The sequence below is a fragment of the Mobula hypostoma genome, chromosome 29 (genome assembly GCF_963921235.1).
Source record: "Mobula hypostoma chromosome 29, sMobHyp1.1, whole genome shotgun sequence".
Classification (NCBI taxonomy): domain Eukaryota; kingdom Metazoa; phylum Chordata; class Chondrichthyes; order Myliobatiformes; family Myliobatidae; genus Mobula; species Mobula hypostoma.
The window spans coordinates 22402208-22423223 of NC_086125.1; the positions used below are offsets into that span (position 1 = coordinate 22402208).

Genomic DNA, 21016 nt, shown 5'->3' on the forward strand with positions numbered 1-21016 from the left:
TGTCCCCAACACACACCACACTGACCCAGCCTCACTCTCCACTGTCCCCAACACACCCCACACCGACCCAGCCTCACCTTCCACTGTCCCCATCACCCCTCACACTAACCCAGCCTCACTTCCCATTGTCCCCAACACGTCAATCACTGACCCAGACTCACTCCCCACTGTCCCCTACTCACTCCCCACTGTCCCCTACACACACACTGACCCAGCCTCACTCTCCACTGTCCCCAACACACCCCACACTGACCCAGCCTCACTCTCCACTGTCCCCAACACACCCCACACTGACCCAGCCTCACTCTCCACTGTCCCCAACACACCCCACACCGACCCAGCCTCACCCTCCACTGTCCCCATCACCCCTCACGCTAACCCAGCCTCACTTCCCATTGTCCCCAACACGTCAATCACTGACCCAGACTCACTCCGCACTGTCCCCTACACACACACTGACCCAGCCTCACTCTCCACTGTCCCCAACACACACCACACTGACCCAGCCTCACTCTCCACTGTCCCCAACACACATAACACTGACCCAGCCTCACTCTCCACCATCCCCTACACACCCCACACTGACACAGCCTCACGCTCCACTGTCCCCAACACACCCAACACTGACCCAGCCTCACTCTCCACTGTCCCCAACACACCCGACACTCACCCAGCCTCACTCTCCACTGTCCTCAACATATCCCACACTGACCCAGTCTCACTCTCCACTGTCCCCTACACACCCCACACCGACCCAGACTCACCCCCCACTGCCCCCTACACACCCAACACTGACCCAGCCTCACTCTCCACTGTCCCCAACACACCCCACACTGACCCAGACTCACTCCCCAGTGTCCCCAACACACCCCACACTGACCCAGACTCACTCCCCACTGTCCCCAACACACCCCACACAGACCCAGCCCCAGCCCCACTCCTCACTGTCCCCAACACACTCGAATCTGACCCAGCCTCACCCTCCACTGTCCCTACACACTCCACACTGACCCAGCTCCAGCCTCACTCCTCAGAATCCTCTACACACCCCAAAGTGTCTCCTTGACAGTCAATGATACTCAGAAACTTGTAGAGACACAAGGTATTCTGTAGATGCTGGAAATCCAGAGCAACACACATACAACTTAGCAGGTTTGTCAGAGACTGCGTAGCGATAAATGGAGTTGATGTTTCAAAGTTTCAAACTCTTCATTAACACTTTGAAACACAAATTCTTTTTCTTTGCATGGGTTCTCCCTGACTTGTGCAGTGTTTGCATTATCATCTGTTTTGATTCTCAGCTCTCAGTAATCACTCTATTTTCACCTGTACAGGCCAGCTGAGTGTCTCCCTGTTTCTGGTGATATCCCGCTTTGCAGGTGCAGTAAAAAGACCCAAAGGAGTTGCGACAGGTCGTGTTCACTCCGCACGGATTTTTATCCTGGCATTCGTCCACATCTGTTGTAGAGAGGAACAGAGGTACAAATATTACCAACACAGACGTAGTCATAGTGTCATCGAGGACTACAGGACAGAAACAGGCCTTGCTGCCCATCGAGTCTGTGCTGAACTGTTATTCAGCCTAGCCCCATTGACCTGCACCCAGAACATAGCCCTCCATACCCCTCCCATCTATGTATTTACTCAAATTACTGTTAAATGTTGAAATTGAACCCGCTTCCAATACTTCCACTGGCAACTCGTTCCACTCTCACTCCACCCTCTGAGTGAAGATGATGAAAATTACAACGACAGATCTTGACTGGAAAGTGAATGGTGTATGGAGTCCCACAGGAGCTTCACTCAGATCGTTGTTCCCCATACTCTACATCACACATTATTAACCATTTCCTGCATGGATTCCCCTGGATTTAACATCAGGAGTCACAGTGCTGCATCTACTTCAGATGCTACTCCATGGGCCCAGCAGCCCGGGTCCAATTGGAATTAAAATTCCTCCACAGTAGCTGCAATTTAGGAAATGATTTGTCATAGGGACATCTCTCACTAAAATGAACAAGTTGTCTTAAAATGTCATCTGTAATGTCCTCCTGGATTGAGCCCCTGGATTCGCGATAGGTGTTTGATGTTCAAGGCCCAGTGTTTGATGATCGGTGTGCCCTGGACTTGGATGTGGTCCTAAAGGTTGTGTTGCATGGTTTCCTGTTTTCAGTCTTATGTACACTTGACAAATAATCAAGAATCTTGAAACCTGAATCTCGAGGATGGAAATATGATGACCTTGCTTAGACAAGCCTGTGTGATGAGAAGCATCAATGTGGTAACTCACAAATTTCCCATGAAAGGATCTGGAACTCAAGCAATGAACGCCTTTTTCTGATGTAATTGAACCTTATAAACCTGTGAGGTTTTTCACCACAGCAAAGAGCATCAAACAGATGAAAAACACCATCATCTGCAATGTTCATTTCCCTGATCTGGAAAGAATTTGGAATTCTTTCCCCATTACACAGTCTGGCAATTCCCACCCTCAGCACTTCAGAACATTTTTACCAGAACAACTGCACCAATACAAGTAGTCAGCTCTTGAGCAAACTCTCCAGAGTGAAATACAAATCAAGTCTGCAAAAAGTGCTTCTCAGATCAAGTTATGTCAGAGAACAGGAAGTGTGAGGAACTACACACAGATAAATTACAACAGAACAAGCCAATTCTGAAAGAAACAGCAAAGACGAATGTAGTAAGAATCCTAATAATGTCGTAATAATCCTAAGATGTCGGCCAGAGAGCACAAGGAACAATTGTTGGGATGAAATGTGTGATGTGTGGGCGAAGGGTCACCTGGGTGATAGCTGACCAGGGTATTGTCTCTGCAGACCTGAGCCTGTAGTGCCCAAGGCAATGGACATGTGATGGGTCAACCTGGACAAAGGATCGACCCAAGTAGGGGTGGAGAGATGTGATCACGGCATAAAAAATTGAATACACCACTAGTGAGGTTTCTTGGATTTGGTCTCACCACAGGTTAGATTGCAACTGACGCTGTGGACCAATTGGGATTCGACACTGCAGTCAGATGGGTTCAGGTATGCTTCCAAGATAAGTACCACTTGTTGTAACTTAGCAGTAAAGTGTGTTGTGTGCAGCATTGCATTGGACAAGGCTTCTTTCTATTGGATCTGCAAACAGTCCCTAACTTTTGGCACAACACATACTCGTAGAATTCTGTATCAAAACACTACCACATGTCAAATGGAAGATGAGGTGCTGGTTCTCAAGCTTACCTTGTGCCTCTTTAGAACAGTGTAGGAGACCATGGACAGAGGGATCAGAGAGAGAGCATTTGGAGAATTCTATTGACAGGCAACCACGAGCTCACGGCTACCCCAGATGATGAAAGCAGCTGCACTGAAGGATGGCCACCCTCTGCATTTGGCTTTTCCAGTGAAGAAGAGGCCACATTGTGAGTAGCGAACATTCTGGATAGTGAACAGAGGCCCAACCAGTTCCCCTCCACCAGTGAACTCATACGGTTTGAGTGAATTCGTTCTCTGGTGATGTGACTAGTTAGAATGCTGAAGATGTTATACAGTTGGCCATGAAGGTGGACCCAAATGCAAGACACAGACACTGGAGTTCTAGGAACAGGACGAGGTTTGGCAAGAAAGCAAGGGGAGTGGGGAAGAAAGGACACTGACATTGACACAGGCCCTGGACAAGACTAGGATGCAGGACCTGGGATAGGACATGGACAAAAAACACGGAACTCGGAAAAGGAATAGGAACAAGGACAAAGGACTCCGGACCTAGAACCTGGACAAAGACCTGGAACCTGGGTCTTGGTTAGGACTAGGAACCTGGGTCTTGACTCAGAACCAGAATCTGGGCTTAAGCTGAGACAAGACATGGCTACAGGACTGGACGTGAGACTCCTGGACAGGACCCGGGAACTCCAGCACCGGACGAGGAATCTCCAGCACAGGGCTGGGCGAGGTACTCATTGACAGGACGAGAACACGAAGCCATGACTTGGTCTTGGGAGTCAGGAATCTCGAAGCCTTGGACTTGAGCACAGAAACATGGAACACAGAGGCAGAATCCCTCATTGGGAGCAGGATGTAGGGCCAGGACTTGAACACAGCACACTGAGCCAGGACCCTCTCCTTGGGAACAGGACCAAGGGCCGGGGCTCTTTCTATACACAGGACACTGAACATGAAGAGACAGTTCTCCACTCAGGGTAGCAGCAAACAGCTGGACCTATCCAGTGGAGGCAAGGACACAAAGAGACAGTTCCCAACACAAGGTAGCGGCAAACGGCCAGACCTACCTAGCAAAGGCGAGGACACAGAGGCAATTCTCAACTCAAGGTAGCGGCGAACGGCCTGACCTACGTAGCGAAGGCGAGGACACAAGGAGACGGTTCCCAACACAAGGTAATGGCAAACAGCTGGACCTACCTAGCGAAGGCGAGAACACAGAGACAGTTCCCAACCTAAGGAAGCGGCAAACATGCAGACCTACCTAGTGAAGGCAAGGACACAAAGAGACAATTCCAAACAATGACAAACTGTTCCTTATCTTGACACAGCAAAGCCCCGGTCTTGCTCCAGCAGTTGAACTTGACGTTGTTACAAAGTTGTGCCGAACATGTCTTTACCTTAGAAATTACTAGGGTTACCCATAGCCATCTATTTTTCTAAGCTCCATGTATCTATCCAAAAGTCTCTTAAAAGACTCTATCATATCTGCCTCCATCACCGTTGCTGGCAGCCCATTCCACACACTCACTACTCTCTGTGTGAAAACACTTACCCCTGACATCTACAACTGACTCCTGTGTACCTACTCCCAAGCACCTTAAACCTATGCCATTCTGTGGCAGCCATTTCAGTCCTGGGAAAAAACCTTTGACTATCCACACGATCAATGCCTCTCATCGTCTTATACACCTCTATCAGGTCAACTCTTATCTTCTGTCGCTCCAAGGATTCACTCAACCTGTTTTCATAAGGCATGCTCCCCAATCCAGGCAACATCCTTGTAAATATCCTCTGCACCCTTTCTATGGTTTCCACATCCTTCCTGTAGTGAGGCGACCAGAACTGAACACAGTACTCCAAATGGGGTCCTATATAGCTGCAACATTACCTCTCGGCTACTAAATTCAATTCAACAATTGGTGAAGGCCAATACACCGTATGCCTTCTTAACCACAGAGTAAACCTGCATAGCAGCTTTCAGCGTCCTATGGACTCGGACCCCAAAATCCCTCTGATTCTCCACACTGCCAAGAGTCTTACCATAAATATAATATTCTGCCATCATATTTGACCTACCAAAATGAACCACTTCACACTTACCTGGGTTGAACTCCATCTGCCACTTCTCAGCCCAGTTTTGCTTCCTACCAATGTCCTGCTATAACCTCTGACAGCCCTCCACACTATCCACAACACCCCCAACCTTTGTGTCTGGAGAAGACCTCTGCTGGAGCAAAGGATTGAGTGGCTATTCTTGGGAAGGGGTCTAATGGCTTGAGAAAGAAAATCAGGTGAACGGAGTTAAGGAACAGGAAAAAGCTTTAAGAATTGAGGTGAAAAGGCAGCTGGATGGAGCTGACAGTTAGATTGCTACAGATATACAACGTTGAGTATTCTGACGGACTGCATCATCTTCAAGTGTAGAGGGGCCAGTGCATAGCACCAGAAAAACATGCCGAGGGTTGTAAACTCAGCCGGTTTCTATGGGCGTTAGTCTCACCACCATTTAGGGCATCTTGAAAACACACTGCTTCAAACAGGTGGCATCCATCATGAAGGAACCCCGCCACCCAGGACATGCCCTCTTCTTAATACTGCCATCATGCACGAGGAACAGAAACCTGAAGACAAACATTCAACTTTTTAGGAATATCTTCCCCTCCTACATCAGATTTCTGAACAGACAATGAACCCGTGAATATTACCTCACTATGCTTGCTCTCTTTATTTGCTACTTGTTTTTAATTTTCTAATATATATTTATTACTCCACCCTATAGGATATTTTATGTATTGCACTGTACTACTGCAGCAGACCAACAGATTTCATGACATATGTCAGTGATAGTCAACTGGAATTTATTTTTCATTCTGTTGGAGCCGTGTATTAACGCTGTGTGTTGTAGGGGGGAAGTGGTCGATGGGGAGTTGTACAGGGTGTCTGTGGCTCTATTGAACAGTAACGTAGCTCTGAGCCTAGGCTGGGGTTGGACACATTTCAATCCCAGTGCATTGCCCAGCCGCTCCACTGAATGGGTTCTGCGAGTATGACTTTGCCCAAGTGGGAATATGGGATGCAGGACTGGAAAAGTAATGAGCACGGCAGCTATAGCTGATGTTAACAGTTGTGCTGGAATTCAATCCTCTCCAGACTACCTCGCTGGTCTCCTGTTTCCAAGGGATCTGCTCGGTGAATATTCATGTCCAAAATATTCAAAGGAACTGATTAATAAAAATTCCATCGAAATCCAACACACACAATTTATCGAAGGGATTTACACAGTGCAGACACTGTCTGTTTATTCTTTACTTCCAAGAATATCTTCGGGATAATCTTGGAGAATCAATGACAGCAAACCTGCCTTGAGATAAACTCTCCACTTTCATGAAGATACGAAGCCCTTACCTTCACAAACCTTCCCTGCAGTGAGGCTGGCAGTCGCAGTAGATGCCTGATACCCTACAACACAGTTGCACTGGTAGGAACCCAGTGTGTTGTTGCAACTTGCAAGTTGGTGACACGGAGAGGATTCACACTCGTCAATATCTGTGTGAACAGACAAAATCCTTCACAATTATAAACATTGTTTGCTCCCTGTTAAACATGTCTGGCATTCTGTGAGACAAAAGTATGACTCTGCTATTTCACAAAATGCAAGCTGGGGCTGATCTTTGGTGGGATACAATTCCTTGCTTCAATCCTGTCCAGACTATCTTGCTCAACCCTTAGTTATGATTGCATTGATACTGCTTCTTTAAATCATACAGAACTGTGAAATGTTATCAGGATGGATGACTCTTTTCAAGATACACTCATCTTCATATGGTCCATCGCTGACTCTTCCCCTCCCTCTCAGGATCACATCCCTGTTCCCAGGGATTACTCAGACCGTCACTAAACCACCTCCGAGAGGGTGACAATAGACTGTGCGAGAGTTTGAGAACCAAGACGAGAATACTAATCAACACGCCAGCTACAGCTCCACTTCTAGTCACCCCTGTCCCTGGACAATGCAGTACTCTGTCTCCTGTTCCTAATGGAACATGACTGGTCAACGAATTCATTTCCCAAACTCTTAAAATATAGAGTCACAAACTTGTCAAACACAGAAAAAGGCCTTTTGGCCCATCTCATGCATGCTGACCACAATGAGCTATTCCCATTTGCTTGTGAGTCCCTTTTCCCTTCTCATTTGAACAAATCATCAGATTTATAAAAGAAATTAACAGTAAAAGTAATGATAGCTATCCCACCTCCCAACAACGACTCCCCTGTGTAATTTGCAGAGTGCTGAGTCCATTAAATTCTTCTTCAGTTATAGGCCTCTGCTGGAGATTTGTGGAGCACTGATATCTACAATAAGTAGGGATTTATTCACCATTTTCATGTTGAGACAAAGTCCTCACCTTCACAAACCTTCCCTGCCACGAGGTTGCAGGTCGCAGGTAATTCCCAAAACCCTGTGCTGCAGTTACACTGGTAGGAGCCCACTGTGTTGATACAAGTTGCATGTTTGTGACAAGGTGAGGACTTGCATTCATCGATATCTGTGTGAACAGGGAAAATCTCTCTCAGCAGTAAACATGGATTCCTCCCTTTTATACCTGGGCTCTGTGGGTCGGCATGGAGTAACTCAGCACTGTGTCGTTTAATCCAGAGAAGACCTCTGCTGGAGCAAAGGATTGAGTGACTATTCTTGCGAAGGGACCTTATGGTTTGAGAAAGAAAATCAGGTGAATGGAGTTAAGGAACAGGAAAAGACTTTTAAGAATTGAGGTGAAAAGGCAGCTGGATGGAGCTAACAGTTAGATTGCTAGAGATATACAACGTTGAGCATTCTGACTGACTGCATCACCATCAAGTATGGAGGGGCCAGTGCACAGCACCAGAGAAACATGCCGAGGGTTGTAAACTCAGCTGATTTGAACGGGCGTTAGCCAAAACCGCCATTTAGGGCATCTTGAAAACACACTGCTTCAAACAGGTGGCATCCATCATGAAGGAACCCCGCCACCCAGGACATGCCCTCTTCTCAATACTGCCATCATGCACGAGGTACAGAAGCCTGAAGACAAATATTCAACTTTTAGGAATATCTTCCCCTCCAACATCAGATTTCTGAACAGACAATGAACCCATGAATATTACCTCGCTATGTTTGCTCTCTTTATTTGCTACTTGTTTTTAATTTTCTAATATATATTTATTACTCCACCCTATAGGATATTTTATGTATTGCACTGTACTGCTTCAGCAGAGCAACAAATTTCATGACATATGTCAGTGATAGTCAACTGGAATTTATTTTTCATTCTGTTGGAGCTGTGTATTAATGGCTGTGTGTTGCTGGGTGGAAGTGGTCGATGGAGAGGTGTACAGGGTGTCCGTGGCTCTATTGAACAGTAACGTAGCTCTGAGCCTAGGCTGGGGTTGGACACATTTCAATCCCAGTGCTTTGCCCAGCCGCTCCACTGAATGGGTTCTGCGAGTATGACTTTGCCCAAGTGGGAATTTGGGATGCAGGACTGGAAAAGTAATGAGCACGGCAGCTATAGTTGATGTTAATGGTTGTGATGGAATTCAATTGTCTCCAGACTACCTCGCTGGTCTCCTGACTCCAAGAGATCTGCTTGATGAATAAATTCATGTCCAAAATATTCAAAGGCACTGATTAATAAAAATCCCTTCGTAATCCAACACACACGATTTATCGGAGGGATTTACACAGTGCAGACACTGTCTGTTTATTCTTTACTTCCAAGAATATCTTCGGGATAATCTTGGAGAATCAATGACAGCAAACCTGCCTTGAGAGATATTCTCCATTTTCATGAAGATACGAAGCCCTTACCTTCACAAACCTTCCCTGCAGTGAGGTTGAGAGTCGCAGTAGATGCCTGATACCCTACAGCACAGTTGCACTGGTAGGAACCCAGTGTGTTGTTGCAACTTGCAAGTTGGTGACACGGAGAGGATTCACACTCGTCAATATCTGTGTGAACAGACAGAATCCTTCACAATCATAAACATTGTTTGCTCCCTGTTAAACATGTCTGGCATTCTGTGGGACAAAAGTATGGCTCTGCTATTTCACATAATGAAAGCTGGGGCTGATCTTTGGTGGGATACAATTCCTTGCTTCAATCCTGTCCAGACTATCTTTCTCAACCCTTAGTTATGATTGCATTGATACTGCTTCTTTAAATCATACAGAACTGCGAAATGTTATCAGGATTGATGACTCTTTTCAAGATACACTCATCTTCATATGGTCCATCGCTGTCTCTTCCCCTCCCTCTCAGGATCATGTCCCTGTTCCCAGGGATTACTCAGACCGTCACTGAACCACCTCCGAGAGGGTGACGTTTGACTGTGCGATAGTTTGGGAACCAAGACTAGGATAGTAATCAACACGCCAGCTACAGCTACCACTTCTAGTCACCCCTGTCCCTGGACAATGCAGTACACTGTCTCCTGTTCATAATGGAACATGACCGGTCAACGAATTCATTTCTCAAACTCTAAAATATAGAGTCACAACCTTGTCAAACACAGAAAAAGACCTTTTGGCCCATCTCATCCATGCTGACCACAATGAGCTATTCCCATTTGCTTGTGAGTCCCTTTTCCCTTCTCATTTGAACAAATCATCAGATTTATCAAAGAAATTAACAGTAAACGTAATGATAGCTATCCCACCTCCCTACAATGACTGCCTTGTGCAATTTGCAGAGTGCTCAGTCCATTAAATTCTTCTTTAGTTATAGGCCTCTGAAGGAGATTTCTGGAGCACTGATATCTACAATAAGTCGGGATTTATTCACCATTTTCATGTTGAGACAAAGTCCTTACCTTCACAAACCTTCCCTGCCACGATGTTGCAGGTCGCAGGTAATTCCCAAAACCCTGTGCTGCAGTTACACTGGTAGGAGCCCACTGTGTTGATACAAGTTGCATGTTTGTGACAAGGTGAGGACTTGCATTCATCGATATCTGTGTAAACAGGGAAAATCTCTCTCAGCAGTAAACATGGATTCCTCCCTTTTATACCTGGGCTCTGTGATTCGGCATGGAGTAACTCAGCACTGTGTCGTTTAATCCAGAGAAGACCTCCGCTGGAACAAAGGATTGAGTGACTATTCTTGCGAAGGGACCTTATGGTTTCCGAAAGAAAATCAGGTGTGTGGAGTTAAGGAACAGGAAAAGACTTTAAGAATTGAGGTGAAAAGGCAGCTGGATGGAGCTGGCAGTTAGATTGCTACAGATATACAATGTTGAGCATTCTGACTGACTGCATCACCATGACGTATGGAGGGGCCAGCGCACAGCACCAGAAAAACATACCGAGGGTTGTAAACTCAGCTGGTTTCTATGGGCATTAGCCTCACCACCATTGAGGGCATCTTGAAAACACACTGCTTCAAACAGGTGGCATCCATCATGAAGGAACCCCGCCACCCAGGACATGCCCTCTTCTCAATACTGCCATCATGCACGAGGGACAGGAGCCTGAAGACAAACATTCAACTTTTTAGGAATATCTTCTCCTTCGCCATCAGATTTCTGAACAGACAATGAACCCATGAATATTACCTCGCTATGTTTACTCTCTTTATTTGCTACTTGCTTTTAATTTTCTAATATATATTTATTACTCCAAGCTATAGGATATTTTATGTATTGCACTGTACTGCTGCAGCAGAGCAACAAATTTCATGACATATGTCAGTGATAGTCAACTGGAATTTATTTTTCATTCTGTTGGAGCCGTATATTAAGGCTGTGCGTTGCAGGAGGGAAGTGGTCAATGGGGAGTTGTACAGGGTGTCCGTGGCTCTATTGAACAGTAATGTAGCTCTGAGCCTAGGCTGGGGTTGGACACATTTCAATCCCAGTGCTTTGCCCAGCCACTCCACTGAATGGGTTCTGCGAGTATGACTTTGCCCAAGTGGGAATATGGGATGCAGGACTGGAAAAGTAATGAGCACGGCAGCTATAGCTGATGTTAACAGTTGTGTTGGAATTCAATCCTCTCCAGACTACCTTGCTGGTCTCCTGTTTCCACGGGATCTGCTTGATGAATAATTCATGTCCAAAATATTCAAAGGCACTGATTAATAAAAATCCCATCGAAATCCAACACACACAATTTAATGGAGGGATTTACACAGTGCAGACACTGTCTGTTTATTCTTTACTTCCAAGAATATCTTCGGGATAATCTTGGAGAATCAATGACAGCAAACCTGCCTTGAGATAAACACTCCACTTTCATGTAGATACGAAGCCCTTGCCTTCACAAACCTTCCCTGCAGTGAGGTTGAGAGTCGCAGTAGATGCCTGATACCCTACAACACAGTTGCACTGGTAGGAACCCAGTATGTTGTTGCAACTTGCAAGTTGGTGACACGGAGAGGATTCACACTCGTCAATATCTGTGTGAACAGACAAAATCCTTCACAATTATAAACATTGTTTGCTCCCTGTTAAGCATGTCTGGCATTCTGTGGGACAAAAGTATGGCTCTGCTATTTCACATAATGCAAGCTGGGGCTGATCTTTGGTGGGATACAATTCCTTGCTTCAATCCTTTCCAGACTATCTTGCTCAACCCTTAGTTATGATTGCATTGATACTGCTTCCTTAAATCATACAGAACTGCGAAATGTTATCAGGATAGATGACTCTTTTCAAGATACACTCATCTTCATATGGTCCATCGCTGACTCTTCCCCTCCCTCTCAGGATCATGTCCCTGTTCCCAGGGATTACTCAGACCGTCACTGAACCACCTCCGAGAGGGTGACATTAGACTGTGCAAGAGTTTCGGAACCAAGACTAGAATAGTAATCAACACGCCAGCTACAGCTACCACTTCTAGTCACCCCTGTCCCTGGACAATGCAGTACTCTGTCTCCTGTTCCTAATGGAACATGACTGGTCAACGAATTCATTTCCCAAACTCTAAAATATAGAGTCACAAACTTGTCAAACACAGAAAAAGATCTTTTGGCCCATCTCATCCATGCTGACCACAATGAGCTATTCCCATTTGCTTGTGAGTCCTTTTTCCCTTCGCATTTGAACAAATCATCAGATTTATCAAAGAAATTAACAGTAAAAGTAATGATAGCTATCCCACCTCCCCACAATGACTCCCTTGTGTAATTTGCAGAGTGCTGAGTCCATTAAATTCTTCTTTAGTTATAGGCCTCTGCAGGAGATTTGTGGAGCACTGATATCTACAATAAGTAGGGATTTATTCACCATTTTCATGTTGAGAAAAAGTCCTTACCTTCACAAACTTTCCCTGCCACGAGGTTGCAGCTCGCATGTAATTCCCAAAACCCTGTGCTGCAGTTACACTGGTAGGAGCCCACTGTGTTGATACAAGTTGCATGTTTGTGACAAGGTGAGGACTTGCATTCATCGATATCTGTGTGAACAGGGAAAATATCTCTCAGCAGTAAACATGGATTGCTCCCTTTTATACCTGGGCTCTGTGGGTCGGCATGGAGTAACTCAGCACTGTGTCATTTAATCCAGAGAAGACCTCCGCTGGAACAAAGGATTCAGTGACTATTCTTGGGAAGGGACCTTATGGTTTGAGAAAGAAAATCAGGTGAATGGAGTTAAGGAACAGGAAAAGGCTTTAAGAATTGAGGTGAAAAGGCAGCTGGATGGAGCTAAGCGTTAGATTGCTACAGATATACAACGTTGAGCATTCTGACTGACTGCATCACCATCAAGTATGGAGGGGCCACTACACAGCACCAGAAAAACATACTGAGGGTTGTAACTCAGCCGGTTTCTATGGGTGTTAGCCTCACTACCATTGAGGGCATCTTGAAAACACACTGCTTCAAACAGGTGGCATCCATCATGAAGGAACCCCACCACCCAGGACATGCCCTCTTCTCAATACTGCCATCATGCACGAGGTACAGGAACCTGAAGACAAACATTCAACTTTGTAGGAATGTCTTCTCCTCCACCATCAGATTTCTGAACAGACAATGAATGCATGAATATTACCTCGCTATGTTTACTCTCTTTATTTGCTACTTGCTTTTAATTTTCTGATATATATTTATTACTCCACCCTATAGGATGCTTTATGTATTGCACTGTACTGCTGCAGCAGAGCAACAAATTTCATGACATATGTCAGTGATAGTCAACTGGAATTTATTTTTCATTCTGTTGGAGCTGTGTATTAAGATTTGTGTTGCTGGGGGAAAGTCGTCGATGGGAATTGTACAGGGTGTCTGTGGCTCTGTTGAACAGTAACATAGCTCTGAGCCTAGGCTGGGGTTGGACACATTTCAATCCCAGTGCTTTGCCCAGCTGCTCCACTGAATGGGTTCTGCGAGTATGACTTTGCCCAAGTGGGAATATGGGATGCAGGACTGGAAAAGTAATGAGCACGGCAGCTATAGTTGATGTTAATGGTTGTGATGGAATTCAATTGTCTCCAGACTACCTCGCTGGTCTCCTGATTCCAAGGGATCTGCTTGATGAATAAATTCATGTCCAAAATATTCAAAGGCACTGATTAATAAAAATCCCTTCGTAATCCAACACACACAATTTATCAGAGGGATTTACACAGTGCAGACACTGTCTGTTTATTCTTTACTTCCAAGAATATCTTCGGGATAATCTTGGAGAATCAATGACAGCAAACCTGCCTTGAGAGATATTCTCCATTTTCATGTAGATACGAAGCCCTTACCTTCACAAACCTTCCCTGCAGTGAGGTTGAGAGTTGCAGTAGATGCCTGATACCCTACAGCACAGTTGCACTGGTAGGAACCCAGTGTGTTGTTGCAGGTTGCAAATTGGTGACACGGAGAGGATTCACACTCGTCAATATCTGTGTGAACAGACAGAATCCTTCACAATCATAAACATTGTTTGCTCCCTGTTAAACATGTCTGGCATTCTGTGGGACAAAAGTATGGCTCTGCTATTTCACATAATGCAAGCTGGGGCTGATCTTTGGTGGGATACAATTCCTTGCTTCAATCCTGTCCAGACTATCTTGCTCAACCCTTAGTTATGATTGCATTGATACTGCTTCCTACAATCATACAGAACTGCGAAATGTTATCAGGATAGATGACTCTTTTCAAGATACACTCATCTTCATATGGTCCATCGCTGACTCTTCCCCTCGCTCTCAGGATCATGTCCCTGTTCCCAGGGATTACTCAGACCGTCACTGAACCACCTCCGAGAGAGTGACATTAGACTGTGCAAGAGTTTGGGAACCAAGACTAGAATAGTAATCAACACGCCAGCTACAGCTACCACTTCTAGTCACCCCTGTCCCTGGACAATGCAGTACTCTGTCTCCTGTTCCTAATGGAACATGACTGGTCAACGAATTCATTTCCCAAACTCTAAAATATAGAGTCACAAACTTGTCAAACACAGAAAAAGACCTTTTGGCCCATCTCATGCATGCTGACCACAATGAGCTATTCCCATTTGCTTGTGAGTCCCTTTTCCCTTCTCATTTGAACAAATCATCAGATTTGTCAAAGAAATTAACAGTAAAAGTAATGATAGCCATCCCACCTCCCCACAACGACTCCCCTGTGTAATTTGCAGAGTGCTGAGTCCATTAAATTCTTCTTTAGTTATAGGCCTCTGCAGGAGAATTGAGGATTGATATCTATAATAAGTTGGGATTAATTCACCATTTTCATGTTGAGACAAAGTCCTTACCTTCACAAACTTTCCTTGCTGTGAGGTTGCCGGTCGCAGGTAATGCCTGAAACCCTGGGCTGCAGTTGCACTGGTAGGATCCCACTGTGTTGATGCAAGTTGCATGTTTGTGACAAGGTGAAGACTTGCATTCATCGATATCTGTGTGAACAGGGAAAATCTCTCTCAATAGTAAACATAGATTGCTCCCTTTTATACCTGGGCTCTGTGGGTCGGGATGGAGTAACTCAGCACTGTGTCATTTAATCCAGAGAAGACCTCCGCTGGAACAAAGGATTGAGTGACTATTCGTGGGAAGAGACCTTATGGTTTGAGAAAGAAAATCAGGTGAATGGAGTTAAGGAACAGGAAAAGGCCTTAAGAATTGAGGTGAAAAGGCAGCTGGATGGAGCTAAGCGTTAGATTGCTACAGATATACAATGTTGAGCATTCTGACTGACTGCATCACCATCAAGTATGGAGGGGCCAGTGCACAGCACCAGAAAAACATGCTGAGGATTGTAAACTCAGCCAGTTTCTTTGGGCGTTAGCCAAAACCGCCATTTAGGGAATCTTGAAAACACACTGCTTCAAACAGGTGGCATCCATCATGAAGGAACCCCACCACCCAGGACATGCCCTCTTCTCAATACTGCCATCATGCACGAGGTACAGGAACCTGAGACAAAACATTCAACTTTGTAGGAATGTCTTATCCTCCACCATCAGATTTCTGAACAGACAATGAACCCATGAATATTACATCGCCATGTTTACTCTCTTTATTTGCTACTTGCTTTCAATTTTCTAATATATATTTATTACTCCACCCTATAGGATATTTTATGTATTGCACTGTACTGCTGCAGCAGAGCAACAAATTTCATGACATATGTCAGTGATAGTCAACTGGAATTTATTTTTCATTCTGTTGGAGCCGTGTATTAAGGCTGTGTGTTGCTGGGGGGAAGTGGTCAATGGGGAATTGTACAGGGTGTCCGTGGCTCTGTTGAACAGTAACGTAGCTCTGAGCCTAGGCTGGGGTTGAACACATTTCAATCCCAGTGCTTTGCCCAGCCGCTGCACTGAATGGGTTCTGCGAGTATGACTTTGCCCAAGTGGGAATATGGGATGCAGGACTGGAAAAGTAATGAGCACGGCAGCTATAGCTGATGTTAACAGTTGTGTTGGAATTCAATCCTCTCCAGACTACCTCGCTGGTCTCCTGTTTCCAAGGGATCTGCTTGGTGAATATTCATGTCCAAAATATTCAAAGGCACTGATTAATAAAAATCCCATCGAAATCCAACACACACAATTTATCGGAGGGATTTACACAGTGCAGACACTGTCTGTTTATTCTTTACTTCCAAGAATATCTTCGGGATAATCTTGGAGAATCAATGACAGCAAACCTGCCTTGAGAGAAACACTCCATTTTCATGAAGATACGAAGCCCTTACCTTCACAAACCTTCCCTGCAGTGAGGCTGGCAGTCGCAGTAGATCCCTGATACCCTGCAACACAGTTGCACTGGTAGGAACCCAATGTGTTGTTGCAAGTTGCAAGTTGGTGACACGGAGAGGATTCACACTCGTCAATATCGGTGTGAACAGACAAAATCCTTCACAATCATAAACATTGTTTGCTCTCTGTTAAATATGTCTCACATTCTGTGGAACAAAGGTATGGCTCTGTTATTTCACATAAGGCAAGCTGGGGCCGATCTTTGGTAGGATACGAGTCCTTCCTTCAATCCTGTCCAGACTACCTTGCTCAACCCTTAGTTATGATTGCATTGATACTGCATCCTACAATCATATAGAACTGCGAAATGCTTTCGGCATAGATGACTCTTTCTAAGATGTTCTCATCTTCATATGGTCCATCGCTGACTCTTCCTCTCCCTCTCAGTATCCCATCCTGTCACCGTGGATTACTCAGACCGTCACTGAACCACCTCCGAGTGGGTCACATTAGACTGTGCGAGAGTTTGGCAAACAAGAGTAGAATAGTAATCCAGCACGCCAGCTACAGCTGTCACCTCTAGTCATACCTGTCCCTGGACAATGCAGTACTCTGTCTCCTGTTCCCAATGGATCATGACTGGTCAATGAAATTATTTCCCAAACTCTAAATTATAGAGTCACAGACTTGTCAAACACAGAAAAAGACCTTCTGACCCATCTCACCCATGCTGACCACAATGAGCTATTCCCATTTGCTTCTGAGTCTCTTTTCCCGTCTCATTTGAACAAATCATCAGATTTATCAAAGAAATTAATAGAGAAACTAATGATAACTATCCCACCTCCCCACAACGACTCCCCTGTGTAATTTGCACAATACTAAGTCCATTAAATTCTTCATTAGTTATAGGCCTCTGCAGGAGATTTGTGGAGCACTGATATCTACAATATGTAGGGATTTATTCACCATTTTCATGTTGAGACAAAGTCCTTACCTTCACAAACTTTCCCTGCCACGAGGTTGCTGGTCGCAGGTAATTCCCGAAACCCTGTGCTGCAGTTACACTGGTGGGAGCCCACTGTGTTGATACAAGTTGCATGTTTGTGACAAGGTGAGGACTTGCATTCATCGATATCTGTGTGAACAGGGAAAATCTCTCTCAGCAGTAAACATGGATACCTCCCTTTTATCGCAAACAACAGGAATTCTGCAGATGCTGGAAATTCAAGCAACATACATCAAAGTTGCTGGTGAACGCAACTTCCTGACGAAGGGTCTCGGCCTGAAACTTCAACTACACCTCTTCTTATAGATGCTGCTTGGCCTGCTGCGTTCACCAGCAACTTTGATGTATGTTACTTCCCTTTTATACCTGGGCTCTGTGGGTCAGCATGGAGTAACTCAGCACTGTGTCATTTAATCCAGAGAAGACCTCCGCTGGAACAAAGGATTGAGTGACTATTCGTGGGAAGGGACCTTATGGTTTGAGAAAGAAAATCAGGTGAATGGAGTTAAGGAACAGGAAAAGGCTTTAAAAATTGAGGTGAAAAGGCAGCTGGATGGAGCTAACCATTAGATTGCAACAGATATACAATGCTGAGCATTCTGACTGACTGCATCACCATGATGTATGGAGGGGCCAGTGCACAGCACCAGAAAAACATACCGAGGGTTGTAAACTCAGCTGGTTTCTATGGGCGTTAGCCTCACCACCATTGAGGGCATCTTGAAAACACACTGCTTCAAACAGGTGGCATCCATCATGAAGGAACCCTACCACCCAGGACTTGCCCTCTTCTCAATACTGCCATCATGCACGAGGTACAGAAACCTGAAGACAAACATTCAACATTTTAGGAATATCTTCTTCTCCACCATCAGATTTCTGAACAGACAATGAACCCATGAATATTACATCGCCGTGTTTACTCTCTTTATTTGCTACTTGCTTGTAATTTTCTAATATATATTTATTACTCCACCCTATAGGATATTTTATGTATTGCACTGTACTGCTGCAGCAGAGCAACAAATTTCATGACATATGTCAGTGATAGTCAACTGGAATTTATTTTTCATTCTGTTGGAGCCGTGTATTAAGGCTGTGTGTTGCTGGGTGGAAGTGGTCAATGGGGAGTTGTACAGGGTGTCCGTGGCTCTGTTGAACAGTAACGTAGCTCTGAGCCTAGGCTGGGGTTGAACACATTTCAATCCCAGTGCTTTGCCCAGCCGCTGCACTGAATGGGTTCTGCGAGTATGACTTTGCCCAAGTGGGAATATGGGATGCAGGACTGGAAAAGTAATGAGCACGGCAGCTATAGCTGATGTTAACAGTTGTGTTGGAATTCAATCCTCTCCAGACTACCTCGCTGGTCTCCTGTTTCCAAGGGATCTGCTTGGTAAATATTCATGTCTAAAATATTCAAAGGCACTGATTAATAAAAATCCCATCGAAATCCAACACACATAATTTATCGGAGGGATTTACACAGTGCAGACACTGTCTGTTTATTCTTTACTTCCGAGAATATCTTCGAGATTATCTTGGAGAATCAATGACAGCAAACCTGCCTTGAGATAAACACTCCATTTTCATGAAGATACGAAGCCCTTACCTTCACAAACCTTCCCTGCAGTGAGGCTGGCAGTCGCAGTAGATCCCTGATACCCTGCAACACAGTTGCACTGGTAGGAATCCAGTATGTTGTTGCAAGTTGCAAGTTGGTGACACGGAGAGGATTCACACTCGTCAATATCGGTGTGAACAGACAAAATCCTTCACAATCATAAACATTGTTTGCTCTCTGTTAAATATATCTCACGTTCTGTGGAACAAAGGTATGGCTCTGCTATTTCACATAAGGCAAGCTGGGGCCGATCTTTGGTAGGATACGAGTCCTTCCTTCAATCCTGTCCAGACTACCTTGCTCAACCCTTAGTTATGATTGCATTGATACTGCTTCCTACAATCATACAGAACTGCGAAATGTTATCGGCAAAGATGACTCTTTCTAAGATGGTGTCATCTTCATATGGTCCATCGCTGACTCTTCCTCTCCCTCTCAGTATCCCATCCTGTCACCGTGGATTACTCAGACCGTCACTGAACCACCTCCGAGTGGGTCACATTAGACTGTGCGAGAGTTTGGCAAACAAGAGTAGAATAGTAATCCAGCACGCCAGCTACAGCTGTCACCTCTAGTCATACCTGTCCCTGGACAATGCAGTACTCTGTCTCCTGTTCCTAATGGAACATGAGTGGTCAATGAAATTATTTCCCAAACTCTAAAATATAGAGTCACAGACTTGGCAAACACAGAAAAAGACCTTCTGACCCATCTCACCCATGCTGACCACAATGAGCTATTCCCATTTGCTTCTGAGTCTCTTTTCCCGTCTCATTTGAACAAATCATCAGATTTATCAAAGAAATTAATAGAGAAACTAATGATAACTATCCCACCTCCCCACAACGACTCCCCTGTGTAATTTGCACAGTACTAAGTCCATTAAATTCTTCATTAGTTATAGGCCTCTGCAGGAGATTTGTGGAGCACTGATATCTACAATAAGTAGGGATTTATTCACCATTTTCATGTTGAGACAAAGTCCTTACCTTCACAAACTTTCCCTGCCACGAGGTTGCTGGTCACAGGTAATTCCCGAAACCCTGTGCTGCAGTTACACTGGTGGGAGCCCATTGTGTTGATACAAGTTGCATGTTTGTGACAAGGTGAGGACTTGCATTCATCGATATCTGTGTGAACAGGGAAAATCTCTCTCAGCAGTAAAGATAGATTGCTCCCTTTTATACCTGGGCTCTGTGGGTCGGCATGGAGTAACTCAGCACTGTGTCGTTTAATCCAGAGAAGACCTCTGCTGGAGCAAAAGATTGAGTGACTATTCTTGCGAAGGGACCTTATGGTTTGAGAAAGAAAATCAGGTGAATAGAGTTAAGGAACAGGAAAAGGCTTTAAGAATTGAGGTGAAAAGGCAGCTGGATGGAGCTAATAGTTAGATTGCTACAGATATACAATGTTGAGCATTCTGACTGACTGCATCACCATCAAATATGGAGGGGCCAGTGCACAGCACCAGAAAAACATACCGAGGGTTGTACACTCAGCCGGTTTCTATGGGCGTTAGTCTCACCACCATTGAGGGCATCTTGAAAACACACTGCTTCAAACAGGTGGCATCCATCATGAAGGAACCCCGCCACCCAGGACATGCCCTCTTCTCAATACTGCCATCATGCACGAGGTACAGAAGCCTGAAGACAAACATTCAACATTTTCGGAATATCTTCTCCTCCACCATCAGATTTCCGAACAGACAATGAACCCATGAATATTACATCGCCATGTTTACTCTCTTTATTTGCTACTTGCTTGTAATTTTCTAATATGTATTTATTACTCCACCCTATAGGATATTTTATGTATTGCACTGTACTGCTGCAGCAGAGCAACAAATTTCATGACATATGTCAGTGATAGTCAACTGGAATTTATTTTTCATTCTGTTGGAGCCGTGTATTAAGGCTGTGTGTTGCTGGGGGGAAGTGGTCAATGGGGAGGTGTACAGGGTGTCCGTGACTCTGTTGAACA

At 45.0% G+C, this 21016-nt stretch overlaps 1 protein-coding gene across 1 annotated transcript in view; it reads right to left on the reverse strand.

Annotated features, from left to right (window-relative positions):
• LOC134339369 (adhesion G protein-coupled receptor E2-like) overlaps positions 1–21016 on the reverse strand; it is a 101955-nt gene that overhangs the window by 55615 nt on the left and 25324 nt on the right. The window contains exons 6-12 of the mRNA XM_063035811.1: positions 17402–17541; positions 16400–16541; positions 14958–15098; positions 13960–14100; positions 10077–10217; positions 7631–7771; positions 1327–1458 (exon numbers count right to left, since the gene is read on the reverse strand). Of these exons, the coding sequence (XP_062891881.1) occupies positions 1327–1458; positions 7631–7771; positions 10077–10217; positions 13960–14100; positions 14958–15098; positions 16400–16541; positions 17402–17541 (978 nt within the window). The remainder of the gene's footprint in view (positions 1–1326; positions 1459–7630; positions 7772–10076; positions 10218–13959; positions 14101–14957; positions 15099–16399; positions 16542–17401; positions 17542–21016) is intronic.